General features: G+C 33.2%; 2 protein-coding genes across 3 annotated transcripts; both read right to left on the bottom strand.

The window, feature by feature from the left end:
* Positions 1-794: 794 nt before the first annotated feature.
* Positions 795-5,834, bottom strand: Dredd (Caspase-8 Dredd). The gene is made up of 7 exons (XM_018503817.1): positions 5,788-5,834; positions 5,102-5,673; positions 3,012-3,280; positions 2,761-2,953; positions 1,747-1,872; positions 1,310-1,447; positions 795-1,023 (listed from the first exon to the last, which is right to left on the bottom strand). The coding sequence occupies exons 2-7, from the start codon at positions 5,667-5,669 to the stop codon at positions 818-820; spliced, it is 1,500 nt and encodes a 499-aa protein (XP_018359319.1). The 5' UTR covers positions 5,670-5,673; positions 5,788-5,834; the 3' UTR covers positions 795-817.
* Positions 5,835-14,366: 8,532 nt separating this feature from the next.
* LOC108758922 (uncharacterized serine-rich protein C215.13) lies at positions 14,367-23,796 on the bottom strand. Of its 2 annotated transcripts, none has more exons than XM_018504162.1 (6): positions 23,460-23,796; positions 22,725-22,879; positions 21,408-21,639; positions 15,722-16,782; positions 15,307-15,608; positions 14,367-14,562 (listed from the first exon to the last, which is right to left on the bottom strand). In XM_018504162.1, the coding sequence occupies exons 1-6, from the start codon at positions 23,527-23,529 to the stop codon at positions 14,490-14,492; spliced, it is 1,893 nt and encodes a 630-aa protein (XP_018359664.1). In that variant the 5' UTR covers positions 23,530-23,796; the 3' UTR covers positions 14,367-14,489. The 2 variants fall into 2 exon arrangements, with proteins under 2 accessions (XP_018359664.1, XP_018359665.1); XM_018504163.1 differs by having other exon boundaries at positions 15,722-16,770.
* Positions 23,797-24,875: the final 1,079 nt, after the last annotated feature.

Below are 24,875 nucleotides of genomic sequence, written 5' to 3'. Positions count from 1 at the left end.
AAGAGGGAGTCACAATTTCTTCCGTTCGCTTATCTCTTTCTTTTAGCAACTAATTCTTAGCGATCTTCCCGACTTTTTGACAAACTTATCTTTTAGTTTTTGTCTACAGCAAAAATCCAAGACACCCTTCATAATTTTACTTATAACGTGTATTATGTCTTATAAATGTTCAAACAATAATAAGAACAATTCTCTGCGACTCCTCTATTGGAAATATCGTGGAATTAGTGGCAATAAAGCAGAGGTAGAAAAATTTGCTAAATCTACTAATGTTTTAGTAGAAACTTGCTTTCGCCCATCCTAAGAATTTTAAATTAGGTTTGACTGTGTGCGTACGCGGACAGTACAGGGCACGATATTCGTGGCGTGCTTATATACTGGTTCGAAATCCTATCAAATACTCAATCTTCGAGATTACCTTTCTTCTTGATCCTTCCATCGAAATTCTTGCAATTTCTCTTTCATCTCCTAATTTTTCCTCCCTATCAATTTTTAGAATATATCGACACCTGTCTCTCATGCATACTGTCGCAATCTGTTTGGCTTTGCCGAATTGAATTCTTCGTTTTTACAATTGTTTTAAATGATCATTTCATTTTATCCAAATTAGCTTTATTTACAAATAGCACGTAATAAAAATTAATGTATCGTTTCTAGCTTCTGACGTCACGATTCAATATGAGCTCAGGAGCCTTAACTTTTAAAACTAATTTTTGCCACAATCAATATATAAATTGTTTATTTGAATATATCTATTTTTATAAGATATAATATTTATAATATATGATTGCTTCTCTCTCTCTCTCTCTCTCTCTAGTTAAACTGCAGAGATAACTTGCTTTAATTGAAAGTCTGATTCCAAACGATCCAGTCGTATTTCCGTTAATTGTGCAATCTGATTCCCATCTATTGTTCCTTTTTTTTCTCGAATAGATTTCATTATTTTTCTGACACAATCATAAAAACTTAACTGATTCCCATAAGTTTTGAAAATACTACAAACTTCTTGTATAAACCATGACCCTGAAAAAAATGGAAAAATATAAGATTATATATCATTAATATAATATTAAGGATCCTGAAGTGAAGACCAACGAACATCTAACAAGATCGCTATTTTATCGACTTTTTTTTTTTTAAGAAAAGAATGATAAAAATTACAAATCAGTTCTGAAATTGCAGAGGTTTCTCAGGAGTTTCTCAGGATACTTAAATTCCAAAATTCAAGAACATTTAAGAATTGCTGGACACCCTATTAAATGAAGGAAAAATATAGGAGATCTTTATAAAATACAGTTCAACTATTTACCTTGTTCTTTATGACGTATTGATAAAAAACCTTGTATTGTCGACATAAACATAAAAAAGTTTGCAAATTGACGTATATCTTCTGTGGGTATAAAAGAATCGTGTAAACCATCTGTTGTCAAGGAATTGCTTATAGTTCCTAAAAGGAAAATCTGCTATACAATACTTCTTTAATAACATATTTTACAATATGTGTGCAAAAAGAATGCACTTTTAATGTATAGAAGGATATCTGATAATTGTAAACTGTATAGTATGTTTAAGCAATTTTTTAACATATTGTGCATCTTTCAAAATTATAAAAGACATCAATAAACACAAAAAATCATTGAAATCTTTAAAATATTTTCTAATATTTTTTGTAACCCGCTATATTAAATTTGTCCAAAATGATATCTTTATTATAACTTAAACTTTTTCATAGCTTTCTTTTATTACCACATGTCTTTCCTTGACAGGCTTGAATAATAACAATTTTTATAACATCTTTTAATTCCATACAACAAAGAGCCCTTTCTATTGTTTCCAGAGAGACTTCTTTTTCATCTGATGCAATTATGCCTCCTATGATATAAACTCATCATTTACTGATCATTAATCTTAAATATAAATTAATTAATAAAAATGAATAAATATTTTAAAATTCCTGTTCACTCACTATTATTTCAGTGATGTTAAAATACACAATTAAAATTCTTGCAAACTATATTAATATATGGAAATATATTTCGATAAAAACACAATCAATAAAATCAACTTATAACATATATCGAAAACTCTCCTTTTTCTTTGTTAATTAATAAATAATCATCCCATTCAGTACATAATTTCAAGAGACGTTCGAAAGACATTCTGAGAACTTCCCTATGATTTAAAAACATTCTTCCCTATGTATTAAAAATATTCTAAAAGGTGTGTGTGTGTGTGTGTGTGTGCGCGCGCGCGCGCGCGCGCGCGTGTGTGTGTCCCTTGGATAAAGTGTGCTGTATGGAATATAAGTTGTAACACAGACTTTTGTTTAATGCTGCAGAATGCATAAGATATAAGAAAATCAATAAAAGTTCTTCATTTTATACTCACAGTCACATAACAAATTCTGTGTTTAAATTAATAATATACAGAAATAAATATAATTTCTCTCCAAAACAAGTACGTTTTCAATATATATTATATAGTTTTATAAATCTATTCTATCACGATTGCAAATGTTGTTTAATCAAAAGTATTTCTATTTAAAGGTAATCTGCAAGAATTCTTATTGTGTTTTTTTTTTACTTCTGATGTCATAATTTAAGATAATAATAATGAACAAAAGCTTTAAACATACAGCATAATATGATTTTATCACGATTATTCTATTGAGATATTTTCATAATAATTATATAATATTTTGAAGCAAAAAAAAAGTTTAAATACTTCAAAAAAATTCCTATTGTTGTATATATTATTCACCTTTGTATCCATGACTTAGAATACAGAGAAATAAACAATCATACTTAATACCATAGTCTTTCGAAATGTTTTTTATTTTCTCTAACATTTCATTTTTCTTTAGATTTTGAAGTATCTCGACTTTGAACCCAAAGATTTTAAATGTTTCAGATAGATTAATAGAATCTGCTCTTGTTCCAAATCGTGTTTCATACTAAAAAGATAAAAATATAGAATATATATATTTTCGTCACTAATTAAAATAGTAATACCTCCTTCATAAAATACATCTGATTTATGATAATACATAATCCACTGTTAATTAACTGTATTTTTTTTCTGTAATGATGCCTTTTGATAACAGATGATTCTTCTGAAGAAGTTGATTGCAAGTAATTTTCATCCTTTGTTCCAAAAGTTTGACAATTATCAACAACCTGTAGACCATTCTCAAATTTCTCCAATTCCATACAAATTATTTTTACACGCCCTTCAAACTTTTTCAAATGTTTTAATAATTTTTTCATATTATGCATTTTATCTAAAATAGAAAAAATAATATAAAATCTTATTTAATTTAAAAATATTTTGAGTTTATTAGATACGTAAACAAAAACAACATAGTATGTATCTACATGTGTGTATATGTATTAAGTGGTTAAAAAAATTCTGTCATTTGTTTGAACTCCAATAACCCAGATAGTATATTATATTCTGAGAATATACTAAAAAGGTCACGTCTGATATGTATGATATTCCTATGTCCGCAGCAACATTGTTCGCAGTATATCCTCAGAATATCGAGATGAATTTCGAAAATTTTCCTCAAGAGTATGTAAAAAATATTTATCAAAAATAATGTTCTTCGCTAAAAACGGAATATTATTTTTAATAGATATTTCTTACACACTCTTAAGAAAAATTTTCAAAATTCATATACTGCGAACAATGTTGCTGCAGACATAGAAATATCAGACGTGATCTTTTTAGTATATTCTCAGAATATTCTAAGAATATAATGTGCTATCTGGGAAGATCGCTGATATACCGATAAAATGCGATACATGAATATATCTTTATATACTACTACATCAATATATCTTTATATCACGCATATGTACAAATTTTGTAACTAATTGATAAACCTAATTCTAAGTATTCAACATTGATTGTTTAGATAATCTCTAGTCTAAACCAAAATTGTTTTATACATACGAAGTATAAAACTCGTATACTTATAAAACAAACATTATTACGAGTCGACGTTAAAAGTCGGTAATAAAAACTGTAATTTTCCAACCATTTTTTTTTTTGGCATAAAGTCGACCGGTTTGAACTACATTATTATTTATACTTCAATTATGGAGAAGGATTTTTTAATCTATAAAAGCAGTTAGAAAAAATTTGTTTGGAAAAACTGATAAAACAGACTCACTTTAGGATTTCCTTTACTTAGGCACGAAAGATTCCATAGATTGGTGTACAATGTCAATGACATTGAAAACAAGATGCATTGTAAAGTCTATTTATATACAAAAAATTAGAAAGGAACTGCTATAACATTATGAAAAGTAAACTGCAAAAATGAGTACTCCAATCTGTTATTCATGCTTGCATACTTTACAAGTTTAAAGTTAAAACAAAAACTATATCTTTTTAAAAGCTTAACATATCTTTTGTGAACCTTGATTCCAAGTTTAACCTCATACAACATACAAACATGAATATCTATTGACCTTAATTTCCACCAATCGTTTAATACTTGTACCAATGAGTAATTTTCTATTAAATTATCTAAATTTTGATGGTGCTTATAAAGAACAATGTACTACACAAAATGATGCCATATGCATTAAGATGATTAGTTAAATACATGTATTATGAATGCATTTGCATGCATCATCAAAATTATATAATAATTAAATAAAATTGCTAACTGGTTCAAATAATAAACAATCAGTGTAAACAATCAGAATAATACTCATTTGAGGTTAATTTACAAAATGTTATCTGCTTTCCAATTTTCTCTATATAAGTAAATTCTGCATGTTTTCAGTGTTACTGAATGAAATATCGGATTTTCTGCGTCAAATACTTTAATTTTTACAAATTTGGCATTTTTGAAAAACAGAATTTTATTTAATTATTGATCGATATATATATGGTAATTAAATAAAATTGTTTCTCCAAACTAAAAAAAAATATATATAAAATACATAGTTTTAAATAAGTTGCAATGTATTGCTTTACATATGTAATTAAAACATTTTTTTCAAAAATAATACATTTTTTTTAATATTGTTACTTTTTACTTGTTTAAATACACTCTTTTCAAAGATTATATATATTAAAGTAAACATACCTTTTGAAATTGTTATATATCCGATTTGTATCCAATAAAGCATATGTAATTCAAGATAATCTACATTGTCCAATAATGGTTCATAATTATGGATTTCAGATTTAACATAGGTCAATAATAATTTTTGTTCACTTTCATTTAAAGATTCACATAATTTATATAAACACTTTGCAATTACATTTATACTTTTTGAATATGATGTGTGCTTTGGAACATACTGTAAATCTAGAACATTGGGTGATATTCCTAGTTTCTTTAGTACTTGTCGATTATTCAAAATACATAATGCTTCCAAGACTTTTTCTTCCCAATTTTCTAGATTATTTTTTACATAGTCTACAATTATGTACGCATTTTTTGTCTTTAATTTAAAAAGGTCAAAAATATTGTTAAATCCATTTGCATAATCAAGTATCATGAATAATACAGAAATCTTCTCATCTATATCAAGATCATCTTCTATCTGTTTCAAAATGTTTATGTTTATAACTGTTTTTGCTACACTATATGCAATCCCATCCATCAATAATGACATCGTTAATCGTATTGTCATTAACAGTATTCCCATTTATCTAAAATACGTTATCAGTAGTAACAAACTGTCTATATATCAATTAATATTGAAAAAACAGGTAGAATGAGCCTAAATTTATTAAAATCGGAAATAAGATCTACTGAATAATTACTTGTGATAATATCACATTAATCAACAAGATATTAAAATATTAAATAAAAATGAAAATCTTCATAAAAAAAATTTCTAACCGTTAATTTGACATGACGGAAACACAATGAAAAACTTATAAATAGAACCAGAGAGAAACCTAAGAGAGGACACGACGGCTCAAAATCTGTAACCGCAAATGCTACCGCGCACTACCGTCCTCTGAAGAAGTGGATGTTAACTACACAGCAATAACCGCCTTTTTGCAGTGCTCCTGATGGTAATAAATCGCTGAAATCGTTGAAATCTATAACCCCGGATCTACAATAGGTGTTTTAAGCCGTAAGAAATTGACCAATTAGTCCGGATCTACAATAGGGTTTTAAACCTTAAGCCATAAGAAATGGGCGAATCACAGTCGCTTATTCTTCTCGGATTCGACTGTAATTGGTCAATTTCGTACGACTTAAGGCTTAAAACGCCTATTGTAGATCCGGAGTTACAGTCGATTCCGAGAAGAATAAGCGACTGTGATTCGCCCATTTCTTATGGCTTAAGGCTTAAAACCCTATTGTAGATCCGGACTAAGGCTTAAACACAAAAGGCACAGGCAACAGGGAATAACGAACCGTCCAATCAGAGCTTTGGGATATAATATTAAACTTACACACCAGAGCTCTGATTGGACGACTCGTTGTTCCTGTTGCCTGTGCCTATTGTGTTTAAGCCTTTATTAATTCAATAAATTTTAGTTATTTTAGCGATTTCAACTATCCGTTCCCATTAGGAGCACCGTAAAAAGGTGAATATTATTGTGTAGTTAATATCCACTTCTTCAGAGGGCGATAGCGCGCGGCAGCATTTAAAGTCACTAGATTGATAAAGTACCGCAAACTCGCATCCATGTTTAAGAAAAACGCGGCCATTTCAAATTCACGCTTTTGTATACATGTACTTTATTTGTGAAAATGAAGCCGTCGAGTACGTAAATCAATGTTGTTGAATTGTAATTAGTTTATTTATAACCAAAGAATATGTAGGAATGCCTAATTTGTGTGTTCTTTAGATTAATATTGATTTATTTGTTGTAGAAGTTTTGTGCATAAAAGTGCATGAAGGATACATGTAAGTACAGACTGCTACAGACTTTTGTTTATCCAATAGCTTTATCACATAGTTTATCCGAAGATGGAACAAAGAATTAAATATTTAAATAAACCGTAATTAAGTATTTAACATATTACACATACATCGGTCATAGCATGAGACAGAAACAAATATGAAAACGGGAAATGTACAGACAGTACCATAGGCAATATTCAGAAGAAAAGATTTATTTGCTAATCATTTGTATTTCACAGTATCATGAATAAGATAAGTTACAAGAGGTTTCAAGAAGCTCAAAGGAGTTCAATGTTATAATCACGAAGTATTATGGTTCGGTCGTTATATTGTGTGAATCATCGAGAGACTACATAAATACTGCCATACTGAAATAAATGTTCCTTTCTCCATCCATCTTAATTTAAAAAAGAAAATGCTGATAAAATGCTAAAACAAAACACAGCTTCTGCTCGCTCCCTTTCTCTCTCTCTCTCTCTCTCTCACATACTTATACGTATCTTTCTTTCTAGTTGAATTATAGACAATTCATAATTAAAATATCACAATTTCACTTCCGTTTATTCATCTAACGTGAACACTTTGGCACCTCCCTTCTTTATTACTTTCCGACTTGAACACAACCTTACAAATGCAGCCGAATTATATTCTTTTTTTTTACATATATCTACATGATATAATAGAGCTTAAGTCGCTTCTTTGATTCCTATCCATATTCCGATGAATGCGAAGCAAGTTTTTCCATATCAAAAATTTGATGAAAAGCCGGTTATCACTTGTCCATCAATCTTTCCGATTTTCGATTAAAATCGATCCTTTTAATCAAAGCTTTAATAAAATTTTATACAAAATTGCATGAAGAAACATTTTTTCATCTTAACACTTATCCTACCAGAAAATATTAAGTAATAACTTAATTCCTGCCGTTTTTTCGTCTCCAAAATTTTTCCCATGGCGTTTGAAACAGCTATTGGTATAACATTTAATGGGCCTTCTACAATAAGCCGCAAGTCAGAACGTCAGAAGTCTTAACCAGTCTTAACCAAGTCGTTCAAGTTGACTATTAACCAACTTCATCGATTATGACTTAAGATCGCTTAGAACTTCTGATTTGCGGCTTATTGTAGAAGGCCCATTAGTCCGCAAACACACTAGAGTAGTAAGCCTTAAGCCTTAAGAAATTGATCAATTACAAGTTGAATTTGAGAAGAATAATCGACTATGATTGGTTAATTCCTTAAGACTTAAAGCTTACTACTCTATTGTGTTTGCGGACTTACGCTTTCGACAACTCTAAAAGTGTTTGAGCTGGTGATTCTCATCGAGCAATTTTTGCTGCTCAACATCTTCAAATTTTTTTGGCTGTCTGGGACGTTTTTTATCTCTCACGTAAAAATCATCGTTTCGAAAGCGTTTAAACCAAACTCTACATGTTCTTTCCGATAGAGTTTCATCTCCATACACTTCGGATAATAAGCGATGCGTTTCAGCTGCGGTTTTCTTGAAAGTAGTGAAGAAGCACATGTCGGAAAAACAGTTTATCGCGGTTCATTTTCCATCGATTAGAAAATCTCTTTGGTGTTGAAGAAATCTAACTTGTGAGGACTAAATCACTTTCAGCAATGTCTAAACTACAAAAGACATGTAACTTTATCCGACTTCACGTCGAAACTCGCTAGCGATGGGAACCGGTATCTTAGCGAGCGGCAGGAATTAAGTTTACCACCTAATATCATAGCAAATATAAATAAGAAAACGGTTTGACAGAAATACAATATTGCTGCGTTTTATACTGATATCTATAAATCTACAAATTAAAACTATATATATATATTTTATAAAATTATAATAGAATAAACGTTCGAATATTTATATCGCGTAATTAGAAGTGGTCGGCAACAATGGTATAATGTACTCCAATTATCCCCGGGAGTGTCGGGTCTCAACTCACATTCATAAAAATTCACTCACAGCTGCGGCGGATCCTTAAGGTTCCTGCGATTACTTTGATTAGTTGCCTCGGCCATATTTGATCATGATATCATAAACGAGAAATAACACGTTAAAGTTTCTTGCATTCATAAATAAAACAAATTTAAATAAAACCAAATAATGAGATCACTTTAAAACGTTTGTAAAAATGGGCTATCCCCCCCCCCCCGTTCAACAGTCAGTAAACAGACGTAAAAGACAGGTGAAGTGCATAATAGACCTATTTTTACTTCACGTGCCTCTTACAATTATTTACTAACTGTCGAGAAGAAGGCGAGGGATAAAGAATAAAAATAACTAGGGATAAGAATAGCTTCGGTTCATTTTTATGCTTTAAAGCAATCCTATTATTTTATTCGAATTTTCTTTAGTTAAAAAAGGTATGCAAGAAATTTCAACGCGTTACTTCTTGCTTATGACGTCATGATCTAATATGGCCGATGGTGACTAATCAGGAGCCTTAGGACCTGAGCACAAAGATGTCCGTTACTAAGTCGAGGAACGCAAGTTGTAGTCGTAAGTCAACGTAATGGATGCATTCAGTACAATTACCGCTTACTAAACGTTCAGTGAACTCTTGCACATGTTTGGTCTATATTTATTTTTTTAGATCTAATGAAATACACCAATCAGATACAAGAGCTCACTGAGTGTTCAGGGTGCGTTCCAACGCTTGACGTTCTCAACGGTCACAGAATCATTTCCCTGTTGTTTATGAAATATTAAGCAAGGACTAATAATACTTGATGTAGTGATGTAGGCACCAAGTGAAACCCTTAGTGAGCGATTGTAGTATTAAATACACTCAATGCTTTGACGTAATTATATACGTATATTAAAGGTATACATAAATTGTAGTCTGTGATCCAAAATTTACAGCCAGTACTAAAAATCTGTAACATGTAACATAAACTATAGATTTTCAGTAAATTTTGGGACACAGCCATAGTGATGCCAAAACATTGGCTGTATTCAGCAGACTCAACAATTGAATGAATGTTCGCTGTTATTAGTGTATTCTTTTAGATCATTCAATCAGAATTTTAGATCTTAGAAGAATACATCAATAGCAGCGAGCACTCGCTCAACTGTTGAGTCTGCTGAACACAGCCATTGTATGTTGATCTACAACTTACGTTCCACGATTCAGTAACGGTCATCTTGGGCTTAGGCCCTTAATCTTGAAACGCAATAGGTGTAAAAAGCTTTAAGTTTTAAGAAATTGACTAATCTGTGATTGATTAATTCCTTAAGACTTAAAGCTTACTACATCTTTATTATGTTTCGAAATTTAGGGGCTGCGCACAATGCGCACAATCAAGGAATAGGGAACAATAAACAGAGAATAAGGACGGAAACATAAGAGTCTTACATAATGTGTAAGAAAATAAATCGATCGAAGTCTTTCATTTCCTTCTTTTCCGTAAAATAAAACTCTAATTGATTAATTTTCTTATGCTTTATGCATTTTGCGTTATGCAAAGATCTATGCTCCGGTCTCAAGAATTTCAATCTATCAGAAACCGTGTATTCCACAGTACATGATTTCAGATAGATTAAAATAGATCTTATTCTGTTCCCTGTTCCTTTTATTTGCAGTCCCTTAATATTCAGTGCATAGACAACCATAGGCGACTTATATATCATCAAACATATGATCATAAGTTATTAATAATAACTTATTATATAGTCCTTGATTATATTATTACGCATATTTTTTTACAATTAATTGACTTCCAAGAATTAAACTTATATTATGACTTATCACTCATCTATCGTTATTGTAATTGACAAAAATATGTAAAGAAAATAATTGTCTATAAAGTAGATACATTTATTGTAACTTACTTGATACTTACAAATGCATAAAGCCCTGCACATAGAGGAAATATTAGAAATAGAAATAAATTAAGATTTCAACCTATCGAAAACCATATATTCCGATATAAGCGGTATTTTTGATAAGTTAAAATCTTAATATTTATTCTTATTCCTAATAAGTATTTTCTCTATTGTGCGCAGAGTCTAAAAACTATCTATGAACCTGTTAGCAGTTCATAGAGGTGACAGTAAAAAAAACGCAAATATTTTTCTGTTTCTATTATAGAAATTTCGCTTTACTTATTTGTATAGAGAACTTTAATTTAAACATTACATATAGAACATTACTATTATAATTAATTACAGGGGCGGCGAAGTAAAATTTTTCAGCGTATGGAATTCCCAAGAATAGATTTAGGGAGAGGAGAGGAGGGGGAGGAATATATTTCCTCATACATATCTTTTCTACGTGGCAAAAGTAGCCGCTCTAATTTTATTTTTTTTAATAAAATTATTAATGAGCTCCTCCACATATTTAACTTATTCGACCATTTCTCAATAAATGTACAATGTCGTAATATGATTTAAATGTTTTTGTCTTATTGTCGATCGAAGATAACTTTTTAAATGTCTTAAATAAGAAAATGATCTTTCATTCGAATAAGTTGATGTAGGAATCGTTAAAAAAACGCGAATAAATTTTACGCATTCTGGTACAAGATCTCTGATCTCGTGATTGTCATGTAAAAATTGCACTACATCCTTCAAGCAATGCAGTGACATTTTTCGTATGTTTGTAATTTCTAAATTACAATTTCTAATTTCTAAATTTCTCCCCGACCAAATATCATACAGATATGAAATTCAATGTACTCCATACCAACCATACCACAAATACATCACTACATACTGGAGTCGCCGCCCATGTAATTAAAACTAATAGCTACGAATAGTGGTTTCACAAAATAAAATTAAAGAGTGCGTATATCAGCTCTGAGAATCAATCTAATAATGAGATAATTAATAACCCAAAAAGAGCACTCGCGGATATTAATGTCGGCAAATCATACTCGGCTACGCCAACATAATATATAGCATACAATTTGCGATATGTGATCTTGGTAGATTTAACTATCTGGGGTCATATAACGAGATGTATAAAACACAGCCTTAGAATATCCTAAGATGTCCGAAACACAGGGACATAAAAAATAGAATATTCGAAGACATAAATCGGACATCCGGACGTCCTTCCCCCACTCGCCCACTCCCCCACTGTGTGGATTTATATGTATAGTTTTTAATTAGAATTATTGTAATTATAGCACTAAGGAGGACCAAAAATTTGAAACGTTTGCTATTTTTAATTTGTTAATTAAATGTCCTTGCAATCAACATTGCGCATCAATATTCGCGTAAGCTCTTTTTGGCTAATTAATAATCCCATTATTGATTTGACAAGATACTTAAAAAACATACACACACATATGTTTTTACAAAAATAAATAAATATTTTAATACTAATAAAATTGTGTTTTATTGAGAATGTCCAAATAAAATAATACTTTAGATATGAAAAATAAAAATAGCTATCATTTTTGATCATTTAAAATGAATCTATTCGTGCGTCTAATATCACCAGGGACTATAACAAAAATCTCGCACTTTTATTTTAGATATCTCATGAAAGAAAGAGTTTCATGAGATCGTTATATTTTTATGATTATTCTAATATCATATACATATACAGATATGAATTTATTCTACTTTTTACACAATAAAGATCTATCATTAAAATCTGTATAACCCTTTGCGCGCACGCGTGACATGTAATATTTTTTATTTGGCAGATAAAATAAATTCGGAAAGTTATTGTTATGATAGATGCGACGATGATTATGACAGTAATAATGATGATAATAACGGTCAACCATATTTAATGCAAAGGATCGTGATGTTTCACTACGAAATTTCTCACTGATCCGTCTCAAGGGGATCCTAAAGTCGTCAGTATTACCGACTACACATACTAATTTCTCTCTCTCTCTCTCTCTCTCTCTCTCTCTCTCTCTCTCTCTCTCTCTCTCTCTAATTACTTTTTCCTTTTTTTACAGATTTAAAAATCCTTTTTCAAGATTAAAATATACGCATTAATATGTGCCTGCAAGGTAGAGTTTATGTTAAGAACGAAAAAAATTGTTTAAATTGGAATCTTTACCATTGCTTAGTCCCATGATGCAAATAGACTACTTGCATCATGGCTTAGTCCAATATGGCTTAGTCAAAGCTGTCAATATCATAACATTTGCTTGATGATAAAAGCTTTGCAATTTGTACTTATGGAATTGTGGTCCACAGACTAGTAGTTTACACGAACAAACAACGCGGAGTTCTTAGAATTAGACTTAGCGTCTAATTAAAACACTATTGTTCTACGAAAATTTATGTATGTGTGCGTGAGATATTGATGTAGTAATGTATAAAGATATGTCGATGTGTGTGTCGCATTTTATCGGTAAAATAGCGATCTTGTCGGAATCGGGCTTCACTTTAGAATCCCCTTAATATATCTCGGGCGAGGATTTGCTCTGCTCACTGCAGTAAATCCTTACGCGCTTCCGCTATCTAATGATAATGACAACAATAATAGTGATGATTATAATGATAACCATGTATGTACGATGATAATCATTACGATGTACACTATGGAGGATGTCCCAAAAACTTATAGGTTCTTTTAAATATTGTATGGAAAGAGTAAAGAAGCTAAGAATTTTAAAAGACTTAAGCCATCATGTTAAATGCTAATTCTACAATGAGTCGATAGTTTGTAATCGGTGAGTTGAAAGCGAGTCTAAAGCCCGTATCAGACTATCGACTCTGCAAGCTGATCCTCAGCAAACCAATCATAATGAGGTACCGACTACTGATTGGATCGGTCAGTATCGTCAGCGACTCAGAATCATAACCAATAGAAATACAAGATTTAATCACGTGATAGTTTGGCGATTATATAAGAAAAGGTAGTTCGTAAATATCCGTAGAAAAAACGGTTGGGGAAGATGGCATCAAAAAAGAAATTGGCGTCGCGATACGGAAATATTATTAATAAGTGAAGTTCGAGAAAGACTTCAGTTCTACGAATCTGTCAGCCGGATTACCTTAAAACATGAAACTTAGCCAGTATCACGTCTCGATTTTCAACCTAGGTATTATATTTCGACATAATTCGTCCGAGATTTGCGATACTCTCGCGTTTTATTAATTTTACTCTTCTATACAGTTGAGTCAATCGGTGGCAATCGTCGGCATCGATGGCATCGACAAGTATGATCGATCAACTGGAATCGATAGTCAGAGTCGGAACGGCAGAATCGGTAGTCTGATACAGCCTCAAAGGATAGTCGGTGAGTCGTGATTGATTGAAATCGATGAATCGGTGAAGTTGGCCAGTAGCCAACTTCTAGGACTACAAATTGCCGGCTCATTATAAAATCAGAAAAACAAATAAAAAAATTTGTGAAACAGAACTATCTTTACAGCGCATTAAATATAACAAGTCTAACTATTTCGATCTTGAACTAAGCATAGCGCAAAAATAATTAAACAATTAACCGACAGTCTTACTTAAAAGGAGAAGCTTGATAATTTTAGGACATTCTCTGTATAGGTACAATTTTTTTTAATAGTTATATACATACTGTACGTGTTTGTGTATGTTTCGTGTGTGCATGTATAATTTTGTTTGCGCACTTGAACATTTTCCTCTATTTTTTTTTTTCGTAATACTTAATTTTCGTCCGAAGAACCGCTAGAACTTTCTGGCATGGTATTGAACCAATTTTCACGAGCTCCGGTAATCCTAGATATAAAGACACTTTAAAGATTCATCTACCAAAATTTTTTATTTGTGATAAACCATCAACAAATACACTACTTACAAAAAGTAAGGAACGCTCCGAATTGCGCAATTTTTAGATCGCTAAAACTCGATGAAAATTTATTGCAGACAAAAAATTTTTCAAAAATAAAAACATGTTAAATAAATTTCAAATTTTAAAATGCTCTTTTAAATTTTTTGTCTGCGATGATTTTTCGCCAAGATTTTAACATCGATTGTACAAAATACAGGTTCAAAGTGGCCTAATTCGGTTTAAAAAAAATCGTAAAAAAAAAATTTTTTAAAAGGAATTTGTAGAGGAAACTATGTACTTTATTTTGTGTAAATGTCTTAATTCTTTTTAAAGAAAAATCTTTTTATCAAGCTGTAGAGTGTTGAGTATAATTTCAAAAAACAAAACGATGTAATCTTTTTTAAGATACAGAAGAACTGTGAAAATAGTTTCCAAAAAATGGCTAAAAACGCATGCTAAAATATAAATCCCAAACTTCAAAATGCTATTTCAATTATTTGTCTGCGATAATTTTTCACTAACAATAAGTTAAGTTTCAACGGTCTAAAAATTGTGTAATTTTGAGTATTTTGAAAGTATTCCTTATTTTTTGTTGAATAATGTATATTTTTATGCTTGACAAAAATATAAATGTAAAAAGAAGTTTTTTTATAGCTCTGATTCTAAAAATATTAGATTGACAGGATGTCTACCTTGTACGTTGGCGTGTACTCGTCGGCAGTGTAAGTGAAGTTCTATAATACTGTGGTGTAGCACTTGATGTTGCTTCGTCCGGTCTTCTGTGCAACGTCATGGTTTCGTGAAGTGATGTAACGAGTTCATCTTCGTTATCTAAGTAGTACCGAGAACCCGTCGCGCTCTTACAATTCTCGCACTCGCTTCGATAATCGTCCGTGTCGTCATGCAGAGTGGGTAACGCTTGTATACTGCAGGTACACGTCACCGACTCGAAGCTGCCGCTTGCATTGATTTCGTTAGCTATGCTTAGCGAAGGCTGCGTTAGAGAAGGAAAGTATGACAATTAGTAATGTAATAAATGTCTTTACACGACAATAAATTAGTAACGTAAATATAATTTATATGACGATGAATTATATATTTTTATACCGTGTATTCCCGAGTCCGCTCGGTTACATTTGCCGTATCTGCGGTGTACGTTTCCGATTGCGCTAAACTGGACGCCACAGGAGCATCCGTGTAAAACGGGTCCGAATTTTTGGTACTTTTGTAATTGCCCGGAGCCGCGGCTGCGGCTGCGGCTGCGGACAGCTGTATAGGACGTGACAGGCTTTGAGGCGCCGCAATGCTGCTCGGCGACAAACGGAGATAGTCCCTCGCTAAGCAATCAGTCAAAACATCCTTTGCTCTGCTAGCGACGCAAGTCAACGTTCGCGGAATCGTACGATGGGAGGATACGTCGGAATTCGATAGAGTCGCCGATATTGTAAACGCACCGCCGCTGTCACCATCGCCGCCGCTCTGCCGCGGAAACATTGTTGCGTGCTGGCGATAGTTTTTAGGTATAGTGGAATGAGATATCGGTAGTAGCGGCTGCGTACTACTGCTTGTCACTGCGGAATGTTGACTATCGTTAAAACTCGTCATAGCGATCGACGAGACCGGTAGATTCTCGTACGTGTTTGTCCCTATTGTGAAACTCGCGGTGGAAGTGCTCGTATTCAGACCAATGGTGGACGATGCGCTGCTTTGGCTTATTGGTCGATAACCACCAGCATACGCGCTGGGACTAGACAGCAGTCTATTTGACGAAGACATCAAGGGTGTGTGTATGTTACTATCATTAGATGACGACTGCGTGTTCGCGGTCAAATCATTTTGCGTGTCCGTGACAACCGCCACGCTCGCATGATTGTTAGAATTTGGCATGTAATTGTCCGAGAAGTTCATTGACAGCAACGCGTGCGGATTAATTGATAACAATGCCTGTTCCGCCCTCGCAGCCGCGATCGCTTCCTCATAGGGCGGAGGCGCCTCACCACGCGGAAAATAATTACTGCCAGGTGGTTTCCATAATGAGTAACCTGTTCCGCAAGGTATGTCGTCCATGGGAACCCCGTGAGGTAATCCGCCTCTCTCCAAGTATCCCATATTACCTAAATTTCTTTGGTCCTCTCCAAGTTGTCTGCTTTCTCGACCTGCCACACAAACTAATACACAACATATATACATTTTTACATTGTCATATTTGTGAAAAAACTTTCACACTTATACCGTTTTTCAGTAGCAAAACTGATGCGCACCACTCAAGACACATCAAAGCACATAAATATATTTTTATTAAACATACATCTTTACGTCGATTTGTATTTAAACAACGGGTTTAAAGTGTACTGAGTGCGCACTAATTATGCCAATGAAGAACGCTATTAATAATTACACACTGCAGTGCATAAGTTTTAAGAAAAATTATATAAAGATACACATTAGATAAGTTTTACGAGTATTTAAAAGTGTGTAGAATCCTTTACAATTACGTTCTGCTCTTATTTTCAATTGCTGTTAAATACTCTTCTTTTATAATCATCTTTATTTGATCGTCACAGCCACTACAGCAGCTTGAATTTCTGGAATATCAAATCTTTGATTTGTTAATTACAACTCCAATATTAAAGAGATAGGACGGTATTGATTTTTATTTTACGACCATCTTAAACGATATCTTAAGATGCTAATATGGCTCTCTGGTCGGTATTCGTAGTCGGTTCTTATTTTAAGACCATCTCAAGTAATGTCTTAACCTTCGTACGACGAATGCAGAATCACTTTCACTCATGAGCGATAAGACAGCTCGGAATGCGAGAGCGGTTAATGAAAAACGATCACGATGTTATATTTGCGTTGGTAATAATACGAAATATAGTACAAGAATAGTAATAAATTTGTTTGTAAGAATCATATAAAAAATATACTTATTTCATGTATCAAGTGTACAGAAAAGTATGTACTAAAAAGAGATAAAGTATATGTCGTTTTCAAAATGCATTTTTATATATAATTCCTTCCCAAAACTAGTTTGCAATAGAAATTCTGTTATGGATCAAAATGATCCTACATTCGTCTCCCTCGTCCGTCGAAAACGATTCGCCTTTCGAAGATTAAGACACTAATAAAGAAAAATAGCTTTCTGATTGATTCATACAATCTTAAGACTGTACTTAAGATGGTCCTAAATCTCAATGACCAACCGTCCCAAATTAGGAAGGACTCAAATTTTAACTCTTCATCCCACTTTACGCGTCCCAAATTAAGGACACGAATATAAATTGCTCCTCTTAAATATAAAAATAATAAATGTAGAATAATAAATGAAAATAATAAGTGAAATATAATTATACAAATATAATTTTCCAGATATTATTCATAAAATGCACGCAATAGAAAAGCACAATTTCAATAAATAAAATGTAATCTCGTAACTTGATGTAATTTTTTGTTGTGCCGTCTGTATTACCGACTAAACCATATAATTTTTTTAATATAATTACTTTTATACTCTAATATAATTAATATAATTATTTTTTTCCTTTTTTATAGATTCAAAAATCCTTTTCCAGGATTAAAGTACATGCCTTACGTGTCTGTAAGGTAAAGTTTATGCCGAGAATTTTTGCCGGTTGAGAGGGCCGTCGACGTTCGCAGTTTAATGAAAAATTACGTGGAAAATAATCCGAGTAAGTTTGAGCAAGAGTGGCGCGCTCGCTCGTTCCTGGCGCCCAATTATCGTTCTGGAGATCGTGTACGGTTTGCTGAAGCGGACGGACGAGGAAGGAATTTCGGTTTCTTCTAAGGCCGGACGAATTCCTAGCATAGAATTATCGGTAATTGTAAAGAATAGACTGCGAACGCGCTACGAAGTTGCGCCACGCAACTCGTGAGTGCGGTTGCAAATTTGGTGAAAAATATTTCAAAATTGAGATCTTTACCATTTCTTAATCCAATATGGCGCTCTACAGGTATCAATCGTGACAACATTTGCTTCATATAAAAACTGTTTGATCTATATTTACGAAATAGTGTAGTACACAGACTAGTAGTTCATACGAAGAAATAACGTGGAGTTCTCAGAACTGGACTTAGACGTCTAATTAAAATATTATGTTACACGAAAATTTATGTATACATGTGCTATTAATGTAGTAGTATGTAGTGATGTATCAGTGACACGTAACATCGCAAACACAATAGAATAGAACTTTACGCAAAAACAGCAAGTGACAAAAATTATTTATTTTCTTCTCTTAGAGTTCTCAGAATTTTTTCAGAATTTTTTAGTACTGCATTTTCTCATGTTGGTAAAAATAGTTGCCAATAAGATGTAGTACTAAAAAGTTGATAAAAAATTCGGAAACAATTCTTAGAGCTCTATGAAACTAAACAAGTGTTTTTGCCACTTTTGCTGTTTTTCTGTAAAGTTGATAGTACTCGAGTAAAAAATTATTGAAAACTAATATTCAGCGATTTTTAGTAATTAATATTTTGTTAACTATGGCGAAAATTACAAAACAGTAGAGAACTTTTCGACTCGGTTTAATTTGCTCTATCAGCAAAAAATATTTAACAGTCATTCTGTGACATCCTATACATATATACTACTAGACTGCTAACTCGTTTGAAAGAATAATCCGCAATTTTGATGTTGTATTATACGCATGCGTCGAAAACTGTTCCGCGTGACCGCGTGACGTACATGCGCACACATCACACACATACATACATATTTTGACAGGTATATTTTGACCTAATTTAACAATATTAAAACTATTTATATATTTTATTGTACTGAAGACCAAAAAAGTTGAACGAGACGTTTGTATTATATAATTTATAAATAAATTAAATTTTTCACAATAACTATGTGAGTTGTTAATGGCTTTTTAATTCCTTTACAATTCTAGAAGGAATTGAATAGAATCGCATCTTTTATACATGTCTACTAATATTCAATTATTTTTACCTTTTTCTTAAACTTCCGGGGAAAAAAAAAAAATTTCACAAGACTAAGATTACATTTATGTACAGTACTAAGGGCACGTGTGTATGTACAGCTGATGCAGAACGTCGCGGGACACTGCCATATTGCATTCCTTCGGATTAATTTGTGACGCAGAATCATCATATCATTTCACATAAGCTTGCCCTAAGGAGTTAGCAGTATAGTAGATAGTATATATAGAAGTCTGTGGTTACACCTCTCTCTCTCTCTCTCTCTCTCATATGCCCGTGGTGCACACCAGGGAAATGAAGTAACTCGTTACTTGTAACGAAGTTACAGTTACAAGTTACTTTTTTGGTAACTTTACTAGTAACTGCGTTACTTTTTTTCTTTGGTAACTGTAACGGTAACGAAGTTACATTTTTTTGATAACGGTAACGAATTTTACAGTTACGTTTATCGTTACTTTGCACATGATTGGACACGATACGACACAAGCCACTTACACTGTAAAAAAATTTCGTAAATTTACACATATAATAAATATAAAATACATTACATGATTTGTTCTGTAAATATAAAAAATCATGCAATTTTACAGAAATTTTACAGTAATTCCACAAAAATTATGTAAATTTGTTTTTATTGTGTAAATATATTTTATTTTATATTGAAAATTGTGTAAATAGCAGAATATTTTGAATATTTTCTGTAATTATCCAAATTTTAGTAATATTACGTAACATAAAAGAAATTTTTCGCGTATTGTTATTAAATGTATAATAATATATAGTGCGAAATATATTTGTCATATTATCGTTCTTGTAGCTACACATACACATTGTAATTGTACTTCCACAATCTGCTTAGTTCCAAACCAAGAAATTATTTTTATTTGCATATTGCAAATTTACAAATGTGTGGACGTTTACAACTATTATAGTGGATCTCAAAATTATCCAGCATAATAGTTATAATTTTACATAATTTTTTACAACACGCTTGAGACTAGAGAAGCCTCTAGGCCAGTCCGCTGTGATTGTTGGTCGTCGATTTAAAAAAAAGTAACGGAAAAGTAACGAAAAGTTACTTTCTCAAGTAACGGTAACTGTAACGAGTTACTTCTAAAAATCAATAACTAGTAACGGTAACTTGTTACTTTTAAAAAGTAACTTTCCATTCCCTGGTGCACACACGCTGATTATTCAATTGTTATAAGCATATGGGACCTACAGTTTTAATGCCGCTTCCCGAATGACGGATTTTTCAAGTGGTATTTTTGTGGGTAAGAATACTCTCGGGAGATTGTCAGTTTTTCCGAGAGGATACATGAGTATAAATATTTTGTAAATATTTCCTACTAGGATTAAACCCGGAACCTCTGGCATAATAGACCAATGTGCACTATCTGCCATGCCATATCTGGTCACCTTATCCTAAATATAAGATCCAACTTTGAATTAATGAATACCGTCTATCGGGAAAACTACAAGTCAGATGAGTTGAGTAGGTAAAATAATATTATCTACTTTAAATTCAAGCCGCTATGATCTGTGATCAATCAAAGAGGAGAGTAAAAGGCTTCAACAAAGATTGAAAATCTCCTAGAGGAGAATATTAATCGTAAAGAATTTTTTTTTAAATATCAAATGTTGAAAATATTTTTGTATGTTCTTTATTTTATACGAGTTTTGTTTCCGAAATTATGAATCGTATTGCGTGTATTTGTATTCTAATTGTATAGTGATACATGCATTATTATTTCTCATAGGAATTTTTCTAAAAATCTCTCATCATAGATTTAAAATAGTCCATGTGATGATGGAAGCATCATATTACCTTGTATCTTACGTTGGCGTAGACGATGTATCAGAAAAAATAACAGACTTAATGAAAATATTGCTGTTACAAAACTGGCAACCGATCGTAGACCTATATCATAATTTGCGTTTCCATCTATCGCGTTAGTCTCCGCTTCGTCAGCTTTGTCGTTAGATATTGACGACAATGGGTCGTCCAGGCAAACAAACTCGCAGCAAGTCTTACCTCGCCGGAAAGACTTGCAATTCTCCTATTATACAAAAAATAAATTTATTATATAAATCTTTAAACTGCTATTCTTTACCTTACTACCAGTTACAAGCAGTTTCATTACTCTTTAAAAGTAATGTATTATTACTAACTTGAGTGCTACACTTTTAACTAATTATCAGCGAATATTTACTGTTTTTCAATAATAATACATTGATTTTTACTTTTAGTGGCACCAAAGTCACTCGTTCATTTTAGACTTTAGAGAGTAGTTTATTCGGTAAACTTTTAGATTAGCTATCCCCTTTCTGATTTCTTTAAAACTTTATTTTCTCCATATATTTTTCAGCCGAGGTAATATCTTTTGCAATATTTACAGATTTTCATACTAGTACTTAATATTAAAATCTCCTTGAAAATGAAGCCAATTAAGTATCAAAGTATTAAATTAAATGCCAATTTAATTTGTGGCATTACTGTAGTAGTTCAGTTAAGTTCAAAAAACCAATTCGACGCGCAAGAGACTACAAACGTGGTACATGAATTCATATGGAATTATTTCAAACATTTAAGATCCCGCTGTGACCGGTATAGGCATTGTTTCCTACTTTTTTTATATACTTTTCAAGATGGCGACCTGAATGTTTGATCAACAAAAAATTCTCTCAGATTTATACTCAGTGATGAAAAAGATAAAAAATACGAACAAAGTTTCAAAGAGATCGGAGAAGAAGTGGCTAATCTAAAGTTTACCCCAAGGTTTACCCAGTTCTATAAACTACATGCCAATTACTGTCAGTCTTGAAACACATTGTTAATCTTTAAGTAGGTAGATAATTATTGTACTCTATATAAAACGTCTCTGTTCTGGAAAAGGAAAATAAATAGAATTATCCAGAAATCTTAAAATTAATTATTTTTACAATCCTCTACCTTATAATAATATAAATAATGTAAATTTAACTCTACAATGTACTATTAAAAAATATAACTATAAAAATAAAATCTATTTGGGATGTTCTGAACATCCTAATTACCTACTTAAAGATTAAACTAAAGCTGGAATAATAATAATTACATATTCCAATAGGTTTACTTGGTTATTGGATTGTTGACATTACATACCTCGAGAAATTTACAAATGAATGCTTTACACCACTTTGGATTGCCATTATCACAAACACAGAAGGTACATGGTTCAGGTCCAGGAATATAATGATAGCCGCTTTCGTAAGAGTGTCCATGTTGATCTTTACAAGCAACTCCACCTTCTGCATGTACTACAAATATTAACCCATACTTGTTATCATCAAAGGAGAGAAAAAAGAAATAAAACGTAAAAATTAGCAAAAATTAGCAGTTTCCTAACAAGATTATTTACTTATTAATTATTTTATACATATCTCTTATGCTACTCTCCTTTTTTTCTAAATCTCTGAAGATTTTGCTAATTATACAAATGAAATTATAATTTACTACATAAATTGCCAGTTTTACTGAATTTTTTTATTTCAAAGATAACTTTTACCTCGCGTCACGTTCTATAAATTTAATCTGGATTCAATTGGACTTGATTAAATAAAGTTAAATGTAACCCCCCCAGTATATATCTGAGAAAATATCACACACACATGCACTCGATGAGTTACACGCGCCAAGTTGTATGCGCGCGGACGTTATATAGAAGCTGCCCCATTTTTCCTGACACTCCTGACAGCTCTTAAGCATTCGACTTTGAAGCGCGAGACACACGCGGGGCACAATATGCGGCGGCGGCGGCGGTGGCGGCACCCTCGGGTAATCGATGGTGCTATAAAAATAAAAGACGCGACACGCGCGTTCTGTGGCAAATGAACTTACCCTTGAGGCGAGTGAGGGTGAAGGTGAGGACCGCGTAACTGAACAGGTTACCGCTGCTGCTGCGTCTCATTCTGCATCTGTTATCTCATCTTAACTCTGGCGTGTCTCCGTCCCGCAAGATCCTTCTTCCCTAATTCCCTCCTCGACGTAAGCGACGATGATCCCGTCGGGGGACGTTCAATTGGCGTGTCACACGACGGAGTGTCGCATCCTCAACTGCAACTGATTTCAACACTGACACTCGATTGACTCGACATCCCAAGCACGACGGACACGACCCGCACGACCGCCACCGCAGGGAAATTGGTGCGCGCGCGCGCGCGCGCGCACGGTACGATCACCACTGGCTCAACTGGCACTACTATTGCCCCAGTGGCTGGCAGTGGCTGGCCTCGCTCACTCGCTGCCTAGCAACTACCAATACTACCATCCTACCATGCTCCTCGCGCCATTATGTATTCACATTGATTGCCATACACCGCACCGAATTCGACTCGCGAATCATCCCTTCTAAATTGCACCGCAGATGATCCTCAACAATTTTGAACGATTCCACCAACTCGAACCAACTCCCAAAATGACCGATTAACAAATAGACCGGCCGTCGTAACACGACACCAGTCTGCACCAGTCTGCACTCTGCCAGGTTTGCCTACCAGCTACAGACACAGGCCCGTCTACAATACACGGAGTAAGAAGTAAGAGTAAGAAATTGACCAATCACAGTCGAATGTGAGAAGAATAATCGACTGTGATTGGTCAATTCCTTACTCTTACTTCTTACTCCGTGTATTGTAGACGACGCCTACCACCAGCCTATCACTGGTTTGCTCACGCTGCGAGATGCGAGCTGCGAACGAAATCAGAAAATGTTACAGCGACGGTGACGTCACCTCCAGGTGGTGGGAAACCGTGAAACAATGTATGTATCTATTTTACAGACTTGCGGTTTTAAAGCAATTTGCTTCATCTACTGATGATGATGGTTTCTTTCGGTACTCGAGAAGAGAGTTTTATGGTACGTTTCCACTGAGCACGTCACGCGTCGCGTCATCAAAGTAGAGAAAGAGAGGGGTTGTGTATTTATTAAATAATCTTATCTCAGTGGAAACGTACCCTTAAGGTACAATTTCATGCAGCGAAGTTTCGCTGACGAAAACCCCCCACTCCGTCGATTCGTGCAAAAATCCGTAGCGAGCGAAGCTTCTCTCATATAGCGTTTTCGGCCCGGCCAGGTTTGCACCAACGTAGGTTGGATTAATGGCGTTTTGTGCTCTCCTATTGGTAGAGCGGGTGACGTCAACCAATAGGAAAGATTAATCCAACCCAGGTTGGTGCAAACCCGATCGGGCCGAAAACGCTAATAGTTCAACACTGTCGAACTATGAGCGAAGGAACGCTGCGAAACAGATAATA

Source organism: Trachymyrmex cornetzi, unplaced genomic scaffold (genome assembly GCF_001594075.2).
Source record: "Trachymyrmex cornetzi isolate Tcor2-1 unplaced genomic scaffold, Tcor1.1 scaffold16, whole genome shotgun sequence".
Taxonomy (NCBI): domain Eukaryota; kingdom Metazoa; phylum Arthropoda; class Insecta; order Hymenoptera; family Formicidae; genus Trachymyrmex; species Trachymyrmex cornetzi.
Note: the sequence above shows the minus strand (reverse complement) of the source record. Positions and strands in the feature narration are given on the sequence as shown.